The following is a 15,975-nucleotide window of genomic DNA, read 5'->3' as shown; positions in this document are numbered from 1 at the left end:
CATTGAGCTATTACCGCAAGAGGAAGTCAACAAATTACTCAACACTTCAAAGGAGATAAGTGACTGTAAAAATGACCTGAGATAAACTCTAGCAATAATACGATTGACTAGCTATCTATATAGATGATGACATGAGAGTTCTTGTTTTATTGAGTTCATTAAAAATAATATTCTTATTTGCGTCTTTTATAGAAAGAGCTGACATCAGCATCTCTTCAGATTCCTTAAGACGCCCAATTTCCCTCAAAACAACACCTGCAGAAAAACAAAAACAGAAAAATTAACACTACAACTTATTAATACAGTGATTATACATACCATAGTTTGATAGAGTGTTAGCGTCTGGCTTTCCATTGGACGATTGGATTGCTCTGTCATACAGTGTCATGGCTGTTACATAATCACCACTGTAGACATAGCAAGCAGCTAGCTGAGCCAGTCCTTGTGTATGTAGGGGTCGGAGTTCAATCAGCCGAGCTAGCATTTCCTTGGCTTCCCGGTACCTTCCCGATTGCACATACATATGTCCGAGGTTGTATAGGGCACTTGAGTGAGTTGAGGAGAGAGTGAGTGTGCGCAGGAAGGCATCCTCTGCCAGGGAGAGCTGTTGTTGGTTGTAACAAACCACTCCTAAAGCAAACATTGCATTTTCATTCTGCGGCTCAGACGTAGTTACCGATAGCAACCTGCACACGAGGAGGGGGAGGCAGTACAGATAATTATAATACAGATTGCTAATTAAAAATGAATTTGTTATCCTGTATAATTAAATCATCTAATTCCAAGGGCGTAGATAATTAGTGGGGGGGGGGCTCTGAGGTTGGCATGACTATATAACCAATATTATGGGAAGACACTGGGGGGAGGGCTTCAGTCCCCATGCACCGAAGCCCCCTATTGTCTACGGTTTTGAATGTTTACATGACAGACTCCTATACAGAGTTACATACAGATACTTACAGTTGGTGAGCCTCCATCAATTGCTCCCCACTGGCCCCTCCTCTCATTAATAGAGCTGCTAGTTGGAACTTGGCTAGTACATCGCTTTCATTCAGTTTCAGTACATTCCTGAACTGTCCTTCAGCCTCCAACACACTGCCCATGCCCAACAGAGCCTCTCCTAGTTTGTAGGTAGCTCCATAGTGATTGGGTGACGCTGACAACACTCTCTCCAGGGCTGTCTTAGCCTCAGAGTAGCGCCCTACAACATGTGTGTGTGTGTGTGTGTGTGTGTGTGTGTGTGTGTGTGTGTGTGTGTGTGTGTGTGTGTGTGTGTGTGTGTGTGTGTGTGTGTGTGTGTGTGTGTGTCAGTGGCGGATCTAGGATTCTTGAAAGGGGGGTTCCAGGGCTCTGATCATGAGCGGGTCAAGGACTGATATTTTACCTAAAAAAAAGGTTTTCACTTCTTCGAAACAGTGAGCATATCATGTGCATTAACACACCGAATTTTTTCCTAAACAAAAGGTCATTACTTTTCATAAGCAGCCTGCATGAACTACGCTGGAGAGTTTTTAGCCTTCATAGTGACTGAAACTGCACAGACAAAGCTTTGCAGGACTAACAAGGACTAAAGGTTAGTGAGAAGTGCATGTGAAAGCTAGTAAGAAAAGAACAACTTGCTAACTAGTTGCTTGAGCCTCCCACTCACTTCTTTCTCAAAGGGGGGTTCAATTGAACCCAAAGAACCCCCTCTGGATCCGCCACTGTGTGTGTGTGCATGACACCACACAGCGACCACTGTACACTTACCAAGCTTGAGCAATGCGTATCCCTTGTTGTGTAGATGCTTCACGTTGGTTGGTTGCAACCGATGGGCTGTCTCCCACAGCCTCAGGGCATACATCAGTGCAGTAGTGTTGTGGAGGTTAGACTCACGAGTTAGCATTGTCCCATATTCACAATAGATATTTACAGCCAGTTCAGCAGATTGCTCTTCAGCTGCCATTCTTACAGCACTATCAAAATACTGCATAATTATTATTAGTGTATTGTGGGGGATTGAGTTACGTTAAATCATTGAGTGTAACTAATTAGATGGCAGGATAAACTATTATTAACTGACTGTACAATGTACGTAGGTGCATGGTTTTGTTGTTTTACTTACGTATTCAGCTTCTGCATATTCCTCCACATCTTTGAGAGCTTTGCCCAGGCTAAACTGCAGCAATGTGATGTGTGGGGCCACGGCTACTGACCTCCTCAGAGCAGCTATGGCTTGAGACATGTTTCCACGCTTGACTAACTCCTGCCCAAAGTTATTGAGCATAAGACCATTCTCTGGGAAAACACGGATTGCAGAACTGAAGAGTTGCTCGTTAGATACCCAATCTCTGTTACGCTGATTAGTCTTGAGTGAGTAGGAGAGAAGTAGACAGGCCAATATAAAATGGAGGAGATACTTGGTGTGTTTGCCAGAGGAGGTGTGCAGTTTCCATAGTCCGTGTGCTGCTAGTAGACATAGTCCCATGCTGGGCAGGTAGAGTACTCTCTCTGCTACAACAAACCCAACAGGGAAGAACAGGTTGGAGGCTGGCACGTACGGGAACACCAACAGACTCAGACCAAACAACACGGTACTGCCGTTATCAAGTAGACCACTGAAACTGTACAGTCCTAAGCCAATCACAATGAGCAGAGTGAGAATAGTAGCAGCGTTCCATGGATCAATTAGTGTACTGATAACAGGGACAGCCCCCACCCTCCAGTCACATGACAGAGAGAACGGATTAAGCATCAGCCAAGAATTGACGAAACAAAGATGTAACCAATTAAGTTGTCTCCATGGTGACGGGAGATAAAGGGTAGGATTGTCATGCCTGCAGCAAACATCATTGCAATAAATACACACATAATTATTACCGTATAGCGGGTATATTTTGAGGATCTAAATTTTCGCGGATGTGCCTTTAGACAGGTTTTTGCGGATTTAATTTTCATGGAATAGCGCCTTTTTTGCAGCATGCAAGCATGCGATATTAAATTCGCGGTTATAAATGTTCGCGGTTCATGCCTAATCCGCGAAAACCACGAACATTTATACCCTCAAAATATACCCTCTATACGGTATTGCGTACATTCCGAACGATGGCATTCCATTATTGAGTTTGAATCTTGCCAGAGTAAATACTCCACCAAATGCAGTCAGCACCACTGTCCTCAGCACAAGACCATTCACTGGAGGGGATGATCTGGGCACTTTAGTGATCGAACTAAGGTCCACCTGCCAATAGAGTTATACAGTTACCGACAACATTGAATAGCTTACCTTGTTAACTACACAGAGATCATATACTAAGCAGAGAGCAAGTCCTGTCAGTCCAGTCTCCTTGCTCAGAGTAGCACACACACAACACAGCAGGGACACCAACAACCACACGCTCACTGGAGTATAGGCCAAGGCAGTCAACATGAGAGGTGTACAATAACGTGCACAAAGTATGCATAGATATTGAATGCAAACAATATCTGTGTAGACATAGCAATAAAGTGCAGGCCTAAACTGAATCGTGCTAAGTGCTCCACAGCATTCCTCTGATGCTAGTACTAAACCATGCACTCACAGTCATCCACTTTAGTAGCTTTATGGTAGCTGAGCAGTGTCAGTAAGAAAAACACTCCAGACAGACAATCAGCGCGGCCAACCACTGAAGCTACCTGGAAAGAAAATTAACACTTTATGTATAATTATATATGCAGACACTCACAGCCTCAGTGTGTATGGGGTGGACTGCAAAGAGGAGTCCTGCTATCAGTGCTGGCCACACTTGACTGTAGACTAGACTGACCAAGTGAACGTACAAGTAACACACGACTCCATGGAGGAGAATGTTGATCAAATGATAGCCCATGGGCTCCAACTCGGCCAACAGATAGTTGAGTCGGAATGTGGCCACACACAGAGGACGATACGACTTGTGACTATCTCCACTTGCCATAGGAACTCCCCAGAAATCATTTCTGAGCAGATTGTACCACGATTGATTAGGTCTCAGATCTTGATTTTCAATGATTGCTGGCAGATCATCATAGCATAAACCACAGTCCAAAGTGTTGAGGTAGAGAGCTGCTCCCAGTATCCCACATAACCCTCCCAGCACAGCAGGACTGGACAACATCGATCTTACCATACATGTAGTGTGCTAGTACTAGCTAGTAACTAAGTTGTGGGCTTGCCAAGTAATCCATATAAATGAAGTTTTTACAAGCAAAAGACTCCCACACTGGTGAGCATGCGCAACTCGAATAAAAGCCGCGATAATGTGTTGTTGTTTAAGTTCCGACTTTTCACTATTGTAACGATTATCTAAAGACTGCGGCCTGTAATCGAGAAAAACCCCATATAGCAGCCACAAATATACTTTCACTATTGCATGTACAACTGTCTCTGGTGTGTGTTCAATGATTATGTGCTGACATTCCCGACACGTCTTAGTACAAATACACTGCCTGAGACTATGCCCAGCAGCCTGAGGTGCTATCTATCAGTGGGAGAAAGAGAGAGAGAGAGAGAGAGGGAGGGAGGGAGGGAGGGAGGGAAGGAGAGAGAGGGTGATAGTGGGAGAGAGGGTTATAGTGGGGAAGGGGGAGTGATGACACTCCAGCATGTGCTCTCATTGTACCCTCCCTCACCCGCCTTTGAAAGAACAAGTGGGAAGTGCGGCCTGGGATCGAGGCTAGCTCTCATTGGTGAGATTGCTTGTTGGTAACCATGGACAGTTTGAGGTGTTGTTGGGTGTCTAATTTGTGTCGTATTTGTAGATCTGGTAATTTGAAAGTAGTATTTTAAGGAGAGAGTGGGATAGTGAGGAGGAAGTGAAAGTAGTTTGTGTGTCACACCAACCCTAACCCTAACCCTAACCCTCTTCTACTCTATCTATGGTCACACAACACCACCACACACATCACGAGTCATGTTCATGGTCATGTCTGCCTTGGTTTGCATATGAGTAATCAAGGGAGCTGAGGTGCTTACTGTCTCAAGTTGATAACTTACTATCTGCGGTCTTTCTGATCTATTGCACAATTCTCACAGCAGTTGCTTCTGCGCATGCTCTGACTGTGTCGTAGTGTCATCTGATTGAAAAGCCATTTTTCTGGAGTGTGGATCATGGAAGGAAGAGTTGTTTCTTGGTGAGTTTGCTTGCTGTGTCTTTAGGAAATGATTGCTGCTTTATTATGTCCTAAGGCTAGCTTGTGTCCAGTATTAATTTCAATATTTAGATATTATTGCTGACTGTTCTTGGAATTGATTTCATATCCTTTTGTTGCACAGACGCTGCATGGGGACGACTCTTTTCCATGCAGTGGTGGACAAGGAAAATTAGCTGTTGTTGTTGGCGACTGGAGAGCTTGCAGTTGTGAGTTTTCTCAGACCTGTCCTTGTATACTCGTATGTACTGTTTCCTTTTAGTGTGAGAAGATTTTGTTGTCCTTGTCTTTGTTGTTGTTGTTGTTGTGCTGGCTCAACTGTTGTTTTTTGCTGTTGTCCGTGTGGCCCTAGCTATTGGTGGTTTTATAATAATTGGTTTTTTGTGGTAATTTTGGGTGCTTGTTGTCATGCAAGTTTAAAACTGTTGTGCTCATTGAAACTGTAAGGTTATAGTGCATAGCCTTATAAGTAGCTTAGGAGGGTGGTTTAACAGAGGATTGAGCTGAGGAACAGCAGGTTGCAGGAAAGTGTCTTCTGTTCATCTAAACCCATGCATGCTAGTGGTTTGACGTCAGTGTCGTGGACCTGTAGTGTACTGAACGGACAAGCATCTGTTGTGAGTATCAGCTTTGATGAAAACAGCACGGCGGCCGCCCTCCTTGGAGGGGGTGTGAGGACTCTGGTCAGTCAAGAGGGGTTGAAGCGATTGCTTGGTACACGGTTAGCACACTAACTGTTGTACCCGTCAATCCACTGGCTGCATGGTTTGGACAGGCAGATGGTACTTCCCTGCAACCTACTGTTCCTCAGCCTCTGTTGAACTATCCTCAACCAGTATAGCTATGATACTTGTAAAGATTATGCACTATTCTGGTAATTGTGTGGCCCATTAACTATACACATACACAGTCCCACCTCACACCCATACACACTAGAGGTACTGCAGGGAAATGTGTGGAGGTAATATAATATGTGTTGGTTGGTACCAATGGTTTGGTTTTGGTGGTAATTCTCATTTTGGGAGTGGTGATGTTGGATTGATGGATTGTTCAATTATATATAATGAATACAACAACGCTACACACACTTCATCTCTTCACTACACACACTTCATCTCTTCACTGCACACACTTCATCTCTTCACTACACACACTTCATCTCTTCACTACACACACTTCATCTCTTCACTGCACACACTTCATCTCTTCACTACACACACTTCATCTCTTCACTACACACACTTCATCTCTTCACTGCATGCACACACTTCATCTCTTCACTACACACACTTCATCTCTTCACTACACACACTTCATCTCTTCACTGCACACACTTCATCTCTTCACTACACACACTTCATCTCTTCACTACACACACTTCATCTCTTCACTACACACACTTCATCTCTTCACTGCACACACTTCATCTCTTCACTGCACACACTTCATCTCTTCACTACACACACTTCATCTCTTCACTACACACACTTCATCTCTTCACTGCACACACTTCATCTCTTCACTACACACACTTCATCTCTTCACTACACACACTTCATCTCTTCACTGCACACACTTCATCTCTTCACTACACACACTTCATCTCTTCACTGCACACACTTCATCTCTTCACTACACACACTTCATCTCTTCACTACACACACTTAATCTCTTCACTACACACACTTCATCTCTTCACTACACACACTTCATCTCTTCACTACACACACTTCATCTCTTCACTACACACACTTCATCTCTTCACTGCACACACTTCATCTCTTCACTACACACACTTCATCTCTTCACTACACACACTTAATCTCTTCACTACACACACTTCATCTCTTCACTGCACACACTTCATCTCTTCACTGCACACACTTCATCTCTTCACTGCATGCACACACTTCATCTCTTCACTGCATGCACACACTTCATCTCTTCACTCCACACACTTCATCTCTTCACTGCATGCACACACTTCATCTCTTCACTGCACACACTTCATCTCTTCACTGCACACACTTCATCTCTTCACTGCATGCACACACTTCATCTCTTCACTGCACACACTTCATCTCTTCACTGCATGCACACACTTCATCTCTTCACTCCACACACTTCATCTCTTCACTGCATGCACACACTTCATCTCTTCACTGCACACACTTCATCTCTTCACTGCATGCACACACTTCATCTCTTCACTGCACACACTTCATCTCTTCACTACACACACTTCATCTCTTCACTACACACACTTAATCTCTTCACTACACACACTTCATCTCTTCACTACACACACTTCATCTCTTCACTACACACACTTCATCTCTTCACTGCACACACTTCATCTCTTCACTGCATGCACACACTTCATCTCTTCACTGCATGCACACACTTCATCTCTTCACTCCACACACTTCATCTCTTCACTGCATGCACACACTTCATCTCTTCACTGCACACACTTCATCTCTTCACTGCACACACTTCATCTCTTCACTGCATGCACACACTTCATCTCTTCACTGCACACACTTCATCTCTTCACTGCATGCACACACTTCATCTCTTCACTCCACACACTTCATCTCTTCACTGCATGCACACACTTCATCTCTTCACTGCACACACTTCATCTCTTCACTGCATGCACACACTTCATCTCTTCACTGCACACACTTCATCTCTTCACTGCATGCACACACTTCATCTCTTCACTGCACACACTTCATCTCTTCACTACACACACTTCATCTCTTCACTACACACACTTCATCTCTTCACTACACACACTTCATCTCTTCACTGCACACACTTCATCTCTTCACTACACACACTTCATCTCTTCACTACACACACTTCATCTCTTCACTGCACACACTTCATCTCTTCACTACACACACTTCATCTCTTCACTGCACACACTTCATCTCTTCACTACACACACTTCATCTCTTCACTACACACACTTAATCTCTTCACTACACACACTTCATCTCTTCACTACACACACTTCATCTCTTCACTACACACACTTCATCTCTTCACTGCACACACTTCATCTCTTCACTACACACACTTCATCTCTTCACTACACACACTTAATCTCTTCACTACACACACTTCATCTCTTCACTGCACACACTTCATCTCTTCACTGCACACACTTCATCTCTTCACTGCATGCACACACTTCATCTCTTCACTGCATGCACACACTTCATCTCTTCACTCCACACACTTCATCTCTTCACTGCATGCACACACTTCATCTCTTCACTGCACACACTTCATCTCTTCACTGCACACACTTCATCTCTTCACTGCATGCACACACTTCATCTCTTCACTGCACACACTTCATCTCTTCACTGCATGCACACACTTCATCTCTTCACTCCACACACTTCATCTCTTCACTGCATGCACACACTTCATCTCTTCACTGCACACACTTCATCTCTTCACTGCATGCACACACTTCATCTCTTCACTGCACACACTTCATCTCTTCACTGCATGCACACACTTCATCTCTTCACTGCACACACTTCATCTCTTCACTACACACACGCACAATTATATAATGATATATCTTTCTCCGCAGCAAACCACAAGTGATGTGTTTGTTCTTGATATTTGGAACTTTGCACACACACACAGGCTGCGAAGGTGCTGGGGATAAGTTTGCTATCACTGCATGTGTTTGCATTGCATTCTGTTACACTCCTACTAGGAACAATTATAATGGCTCCTGTCTTCTACAAAACTCTTAAGGAGGTGAGGTACGTATGTTGCAACTAACAAATGTCCCCTAGCTTTCAGTGTAGCTGTCCTGTAAAGAGTTGGTCCAGGCCCAACCACCTCCCCTGGTGTGCAGAATCAACTACCCTAACCCAGGCCCAACCACCTCCCCTGGTGTGCAGAATCCAACTACCCTAACCCATGCAGGCCCAACCACCTCCCCTGGTGTGCATGCAGAATCAACTACACAGGCTCAAACAGTATGTGTCTATTTGAAAATAACAAATATCTCTTCCCTTTCAGATAAAGCTGTCCTCCAGAATATCCCTCCTGGTGTACAGATCCCCAAGCGAAATGTACATGTCTGTTTGAACTAACGAATTCCCCCCCCCCCCTTCAGATAAGCTGTCCAGGCCCAACCACCTCCACTGGTGATGCAGAATCCAACTCTCTTAGCTCAAACAGTGTGGTGTTCATTTGCAACTAACAATCTCTCCCAGCTTTCAGATAAGATCAATGTCCCTCATTCAGACTCGTAACGGTACGTGTCTATTATTCATTGTGAGCATTGGTAACTGTTCATTTCCATAGGAACGAACACTCAAGATGAACACTGATCTCATGTTTTTGTTTTGTAATTATCAACCACATGTATTTTTAAAAGTGAAGTGTTGTGATCTACACGTACTAAGCGAAAGTCGTAGTGCGCATGTGCAGACGGTTCAGCCCCACCCCTTTTGACTGCAACCACTCAACCGCAGGATGAATTCCTAGAGCCTTTGATCCTTGTGTGTGTATAGCGACTGCCACTGTAATCAGATTACACAAAGCCTTATTTCTCAAGTGCAACTATATCTGTAGGACTTCACAATAGCTAGCTATGTCTCCCAGTGTGGTCAGTGGTAATACAAGCACTTGTTTGTTAGACTATTCATTTCCTGTGCTGCAGATTGCTACACATACTAGCATCTCTATGATTATTATATCAGCCAAGCACTGAAAAGATTGTGCAGTGTGGATGCATCCCTCATCAGGTAATTATGATAATAAATATGCTAGTGCTATCTGGTACATGCAGTAGTTTCATATCTCCCAACTCTCTGTTGTGTGTACACAGCCATGAATGTGCAGACTGCATCTCTTCTCTGTGCCCTTGCTGGAGTAGCTGTCTACCTCAATACACTGCACAATGACCTGGTGTTTGATGATATTCCTGCTGTGAAGTACAATAAAGACTTGCGTCCTGATACACCATGGAGCAGCCTGTTAGTGCACGATTACTGGGGTAGCTCATTGGAGAGCCCAACCAGCCACAAGTCATATCGTCCTCTGTGTGTGGCCACGTTCCGACTCAACTATCTGTTGGCCGAGTTGGAGCCCATGGGCTATCATTTGGTCAACATTCTCCTCCATGGAGTCGTGTGTTACTTGTACGTTCACCTGGTCAGTCTAGTCTGCAGTCAAGTGTGGCCAGCACTGATAGCAGGACTCCTCTTTGCAGTCCACCCCATACACACTGAGGCTGTGAGTACTACCAGCTCCTTGTATACTATATGTAACAAATTCTCCATAACATACACAATTAAATCATCCATCCTGTATAGTGGTTGTTGGGGGCTACGGTTGGTAACTATGTCTACCAAGTGCTACTAAGTTGTTAGTACTGAAGGTGTACAATAGAAGTACAAGTTGTTGACATATTTGGATTAGGCACCCGCTCATTGAGTGGCCTGAGTTAATTAATGCTAATTGTATAATCACCTTCCCTCCCAGGTGGCTGGAGTGGTGGGCAGAGCTGAGCTGCTGGGTGCAGTGTTCTATCTCCTCTGTATTCTCACATATAGACGCTGTCTCAGATCACAAGGTATGGAGTGTTGTGTGGGCGAATTGTATAGCACTAGTTAATCAACCACTGGCTAGTTTACATCTTCATTACTGACTTGTTGTTCTACAAAGCTTTGGTATACATGCAGTGAAGCCACTCTTAATGGCCCCCCTGAAGAAAGGCCAACTATGATATAATGGCCAGGTCCCAAATGAACAGTTTGTGTACAAACAACCCTCACACAAAGGCCACCCCCTCGACCATATTATAAGGGCCAACCCAAAGGTGTCCCAGCGTTATAGAGAGGGTCCACACTTAGGAGGGTGGGTGTTGTCTGATCAGTTGTCTCTTCTTGAGTGTCTGGAGTACATTTCTCAGTTCCTATTACCTCATACACCATAGCTATCTCATTGCATATTGTCATGGCAACAGTCACAGTTGGTGGGAGATGGTGTTAGGAATGGCGTTAATAGATTGTAGTAAACTAATACCAGCTATGAAATGCTGTGCAGAGTCAATAATGAACTCGAGTGCTTTTGTGTGCATGTCTAATCTTTTGGCATACCAAGATAATGGTTTTAATTTTATGGCTCTGTTTATAATTTACTCTAGCTATGTGTGGTAGTGTCCCTATTGTGGGCCACTGTATAGGTTTCCTGGAATTAAGTGCTCTAATTGTGTGCGTGATTGTCAATTAGTGGTACATAATTATTATGATAACAGGCCATGACTCAAACAGTGTGCGTGCCTCTTAATCCATGCAGTACTAGCGTGACCAATCCAGTGCTAGCATGACTAATCATGGTCACCCTCTAGTGAGTGTGTACCTACCACAATCCCATGTTGACATCATGTTATGCATTGTTATTCATCCTCCGCAAGACATAACTAATTATGGTTGTTCCTGATCTGATGACTGTTAGTGTTCCTTGTTTGTGTGTGTGTGTTCGGGTGGTTCACTGAAAGCTTATAACTGCGGCATACTTTGATGTAGCTTCACTTCAAAGATGTACGCAATCCCCCCACACACACGTGTGCACAAACAGTTGTTATACAATATCTAAAATATCTCTCAGTTCCTTGAACTTCAAACATGTTGGGAGAATGTTTTGGCAATGTTTGTAGCAACTGAAACAGTTGGGTACAGATCAAAGCTTTGGAATCATCATTAGTCCATTAACAACATACACACGCATGCAGTACCTTGATGGTCCCCCTTTGGTGCAGCTATACACACGCATGTAGTACCTTGATAGTCCTCCTTTGGTGCAGCTATACACACGCATGCAGTACCTTGATGGTCCTCCTTTGGTGCAGCTATACACACGCATGTAGTACCTTGATGGTCCTCCTTTGGTGCAGCTATACACACGCATGCAGTACCTTGATGGTCCCCCTTTGGTGCAGCTATACACACGCATGCAGTACCTTATAATGATCACCCAATTGGTTGGTGTAATTATGGCCACGGCTATAAGTAGTTTAAATGTTCAAGTAGACCACGAATCCATTAATGTGCACTGCAGAATCTCCACAAGTTATTTCTGTGGCCTTGGAAGCTTCAATCGCTGGCTTCTCATTGACCAAGCTGATGTAGCACTGTGTTCTTTTCAGTTTGAACAACTTCAACCCTTCAATTGAATTATGAGATGTTGATTGTTAGTCTTCCTGGTATCTGCTGTTGGAGTGATTCCTCCTCCACTAACAGACACTAGTCTCGTGGGCACACTGTGTGTAGCTGTAACACTAGTCTCGTGGGCACACTGTGTGTAGCTGTGACGCTAGTCTCGTGGGCACACTGTGTGTAGCTGTGACGCTAGTCTCGTGGGCACACTGTGTGTAGCTGTGACGCTAGTCTCGTGGGCACACTGTGTGTAGCTGTGACGCTAGTCTCGTGGGCACACTGTGTGTAGCTGTGACGCTAGTCTCGTGGGCACACTGTGTGTAGCTATGACACTAGTCTCGTGGGAACACTGTGTGTAGCTATGACACTAGTCTCGTGGGCACACTGTGTTATAGTGTGTGTAGCTGTGATGGTTTTAATTGTTGTGTGTACTTTATAGCAAGCAGGTTATTTTCGTCGGTAAACATTTTTCATATTTTAAACATTCGTACAGCTCAAAATGACGTATAGAGCATAATTATTTCGCAGTTTTAATTTTCGGATTGATGTTCTAAATACAAAAATTGGGACGAATACTTCATTGTCCAATTCCACCACCCACCTATACCCTCCACACACACACACACACACATGCACACACACCCTCACCTCCACACACACACACAGGTGTGAGTGTTGTGTGGCTAGCAGTGAGTCTAGTGTGTAGTGTGCTGGCTCTACTGAGCAAGGAGCAAGGTATAACAGCTCTCCCAGTCTGTGTAGCAATGGACTTCCTAGTACTGCACAAGGTCAGTACAACTATACACTGGCTATGTAATTATTTACTGACCATCATGCATCTTTGGGGAACAGTTGTTTGGTATTTAGAACCTGGCCTTCATATCACAGTGTGTCTTTCTTCAGGGGGCGTTAAGAGGGTTCCACTGCATTATGTATTATCGTATAATTATCAGGTTTCAAATGCGACGTTCTTTTGATTGCAAATTGCTAGTTTTCGCATCACTCACAATTGCAAGACACACAATGAGTGAGCATTTTCCCATGCTTTGCATCAATAATGCTTATATACATTAACCTCGCATTCAAAACTCGATCTATACGATATATAATAAATAATAGATACTCTAGATCTATTGACCTATTATTTATATCACAACCTCCTCAACAGTTGAACCTTGTATGGTTTCTGCGCCCTCCTCCCCCTGATCCTGATAGCCATACCCACAATAAGGGGAACATGAGACCTTTCTTTGTACGAGGGATTGCCGTGGGCGTCGTTGGACTGGTTGCCATAGTTACACGGATATTGATATCAAACGGACAGCCAACGGCAATGTTCAAAGATAGGTAATAAATTTAATTTCACTATCCTCATTATTAAATGATAGCTAACATTGAGTGCCCATCTTGAGTGAGGTTGTCAATTTCACAAATAATAGATGTATTTTGTAGCTCTTTAAATGGCCTCCAATGATTCTCCTTGTCTCCTAATAGGAACATCAACCCTCCACTGTCCCTCTCCTGGCCATGGAGACAGTTGAGTTGGTCTCATCTAGTAGCCGTCAACTCTTGGTTAGCCCTGTGCCCCTCCCCCCTCACAGCAGACTGGCGCTTTGGTGCCGTCCCCCTCACACTATCACTCGCCCACCCCCACAACCTACACACACTACTCACACTACTCACACTCACTGGCTTGACAACCTTTGCCCTCTACCGACGATGGGGGACAGTGTTGTTTGGTCTGAGTCTGCTGGTGTTCCCGTACGTGCCAGCCTCCAACCTGTTCTTCCCTGTTGGGTTTGTTGTAGCAGAGAGAGTACTCTACCTGCCCAGCATGGGACTATGTCTACTAGCAGCACACGGACTATGGAAACTACTGCAACACACACGAACAAAGCAATCACTGAATATAATGATCAAAGCAGCTCTTGTATTCCTCCTGCTAACACACACTGTTAAGACAGTGCACAGAAACAGTGACTGGAAGGACAGTCTCTCGCTGTACAAGGCTGGTGTCAAGTTGAACCGTAATAACGCTTTATTAATGAGCAACATTGGTCTGCAGTACGTGATGGCAGGAGACTATGAAGCAGCTGTCAAGTTCTATGAGGCTGGGATGACAGTGTCCCCTAACTACACTGGTAATTACTACAACTATGGCAAGCTCATGAACATGGCGCAACAGTTCCATAAAGCAGAAGAGGTGAGTCTTGTGCATAATTATGTCAATGATAATGTTCAAATTGTCCATTTTCCTGATACTAACTCTCAAAATTACCTTTCCAATGATGATACAAGTTCTGTGATTAGTTGAAATCCACCAGTTTCAACAAAAGCAAAGGCCATAATTATTATAGCTTTGTTTTTCCCCCGTTTGTTAGCTATTTTTGAGAGCCCTTAATTTGTGTACGGGTACATGTATTAGGAATATGCATTTTAATTTGTAGCCCCTAGTAACTAATTGGTGCATGTTATTTCCTTTGAAAAAAAGATCAGTTGTAGCCTTGAACAATTATCATCTCTCACACACACGCCCACGTACACACACACACAGCCTCTGAGGATGGCTATTTCAGTAGCGGAGACTACAGGCAGTGAATTCAACCGTCTCCCAGAGAGCTACCATCAACTCATTCAAACATTGCTATCACATCCATCACGCCTTCACGAGGCTCACACTCTTGTAGACCACGCCCTCACACACCACCCACACCACACACACCTACACATGGACAAATGTCACATCATGGATGCATTAAATCTCACTCAAGATGCAGTTCATTGGTGCAAGGCAGCATTGCGACTGAAACCCTCCTCTGTGCGTGGTCACTACCTCCTGGGTGGTCTGTACTCACGCCTGGGTCGGACTGAAGACGCTGAAAGTGTGTATCGGGAGTTGCTGGTATTGGAACCAGAGAGTGTAGGTGGGCAGAGTCAACTAGCGACTGTATTGCAGCAAAGGGGTGTGGTCAAGGATATGAATGAAGCAGCAGCTCTGTAAGTTAGAAATGTTAGAAATGCATAATTCTTTCCCACTATACCACAAGCTGTCTGTGTGTGCATGCTGTTCCCCATAATTATAGCTATTGATTTGCAGTATTAATTTTGATGACCCTTTACCTAAATTGATTTTAAGTGTGTTTGTAGATTTAACAGTTAATGATCTTTACCCAACACACACTCAGCTGGGAGGATGTGTTGACCTTTGACCCTCACAACATAGACGCTCTCCTAAACCTTGCGCTGGTTCAAGAATCATTATCCCAAACACAAGCGTCAGTGGACTCCATTAATAAAGTTCTCCAGTTGCAGCCATTTAATAGACAAGCACTCTACCAAGTTGCCGAGCTGTTGTATCGTCACGGTAACATGGAAGAAGCCTCAAGAGTGCTCACGCGATTATATAGCATTGATAAGTTATATATGGATGTGGGGGTGCGGTTAGCTAGAGTCAACAGCGAGCTCCGATCACAACCAACTGGATAACGTTATTATTATGCATTATCCGATTTGTTTGTCCATTATTTTTGTGTGTGTATGTTTCATTATGATATTATGATGTCATTTCGTAAGTTTACTTTTGTACAGGTTTTCAATATGTTCAATCAACAAACCCATTTCACAA

The 15,975-nt window shown here is 44.0% G+C and overlaps 3 protein-coding genes across 3 annotated transcripts in view; 1 reads left to right on the top strand and 2 right to left on the bottom strand.

Moving 5' to 3' along the window:
• Nucleotides 1–15,975, bottom strand: part of LOC135344131 (scavenger receptor cysteine-rich domain superfamily protein-like) — a gene marked incomplete in the record, with an annotated part of 804,697 nt that overhangs the window by 216,526 nt on the left and 572,196 nt on the right.
• Nucleotides 11–4,217, bottom strand: LOC135344091 (protein O-mannosyl-transferase TMTC3-like). Its single transcript, XM_064541186.1, has 9 exons — nt 3,705–4,217; nt 3,561–3,654; nt 3,266–3,381; nt 3,075–3,220; nt 2,105–2,816; nt 1,750–1,966; nt 961–1,201; nt 319–686; nt 11–255 (listed from the first exon to the last, which is right to left on the bottom strand). The coding sequence occupies exons 1-9, from the start codon at nt 4,125–4,127 to the stop codon at nt 116–118; spliced, it is 2,457 nt and encodes an 818-aa protein (XP_064397256.1). The 5' UTR covers nt 4,128–4,217; the 3' UTR covers nt 11–115.
• Nucleotides 9,756–15,975, top strand: LOC135344103 (protein O-mannosyl-transferase TMTC3-like). The gene is made up of 8 exons (XM_064541199.1): nt 9,756–9,935; nt 10,019–10,425; nt 10,675–10,765; nt 13,017–13,138; nt 13,519–13,697; nt 13,845–14,553; nt 14,905–15,347; nt 15,536–15,975. Exons 1-8 carry the CDS (start codon nt 9,920–9,922, stop codon nt 15,834–15,836), a joined length of 2,268 nt encoding a protein of 755 aa, XP_064397269.1. The 5' UTR covers nt 9,756–9,919; the 3' UTR covers nt 15,837–15,975.

This window comes from Halichondria panicea, chromosome 11 (assembly GCF_963675165.1).
Source record: "Halichondria panicea chromosome 11, odHalPani1.1, whole genome shotgun sequence".
In the NCBI taxonomy this organism is placed as follows: domain Eukaryota; kingdom Metazoa; phylum Porifera; class Demospongiae; order Suberitida; family Halichondriidae; genus Halichondria; species Halichondria panicea.
This window is presented reverse-complemented; position numbering and strand designations above follow the sequence as displayed.

Coding starts and splice junctions, on each gene's coding strand:
- LOC135344091 (XM_064541186.1), bottom strand. CDS start 4,127: ATGGTAAGATCGATGTTGTCCAGTCCTGCTGTGCTGGGAGGGTTATGT. Junction 3,655..3,704: donor ACCCCATACACACTGAGGCT/GTGAGTGTCTGC, acceptor TTTTCTTTCCAG/GTAGCTTCAGTGGTTGGCCG. Junction 1,967..2,104: donor AATATGCAGAAGCTGAATAC/GTAAGTAAAACA, acceptor ATAATTATGCAG/TATTTTGATAGTGCTGTAAG.
- LOC135344103 (XM_064541199.1), top strand. Junction 10,426..10,674: donor ACCCCATACACACTGAGGCT/GTGAGTACTACC, acceptor CTTCCCTCCCAG/GTGGCTGGAGTGGTGGGCAG. Junction 14,554..14,904: donor AGTTCCATAAAGCAGAAGAG/GTGAGTCTTGTG, acceptor ACACACACACAG/CCTCTGAGGATGGCTATTTC.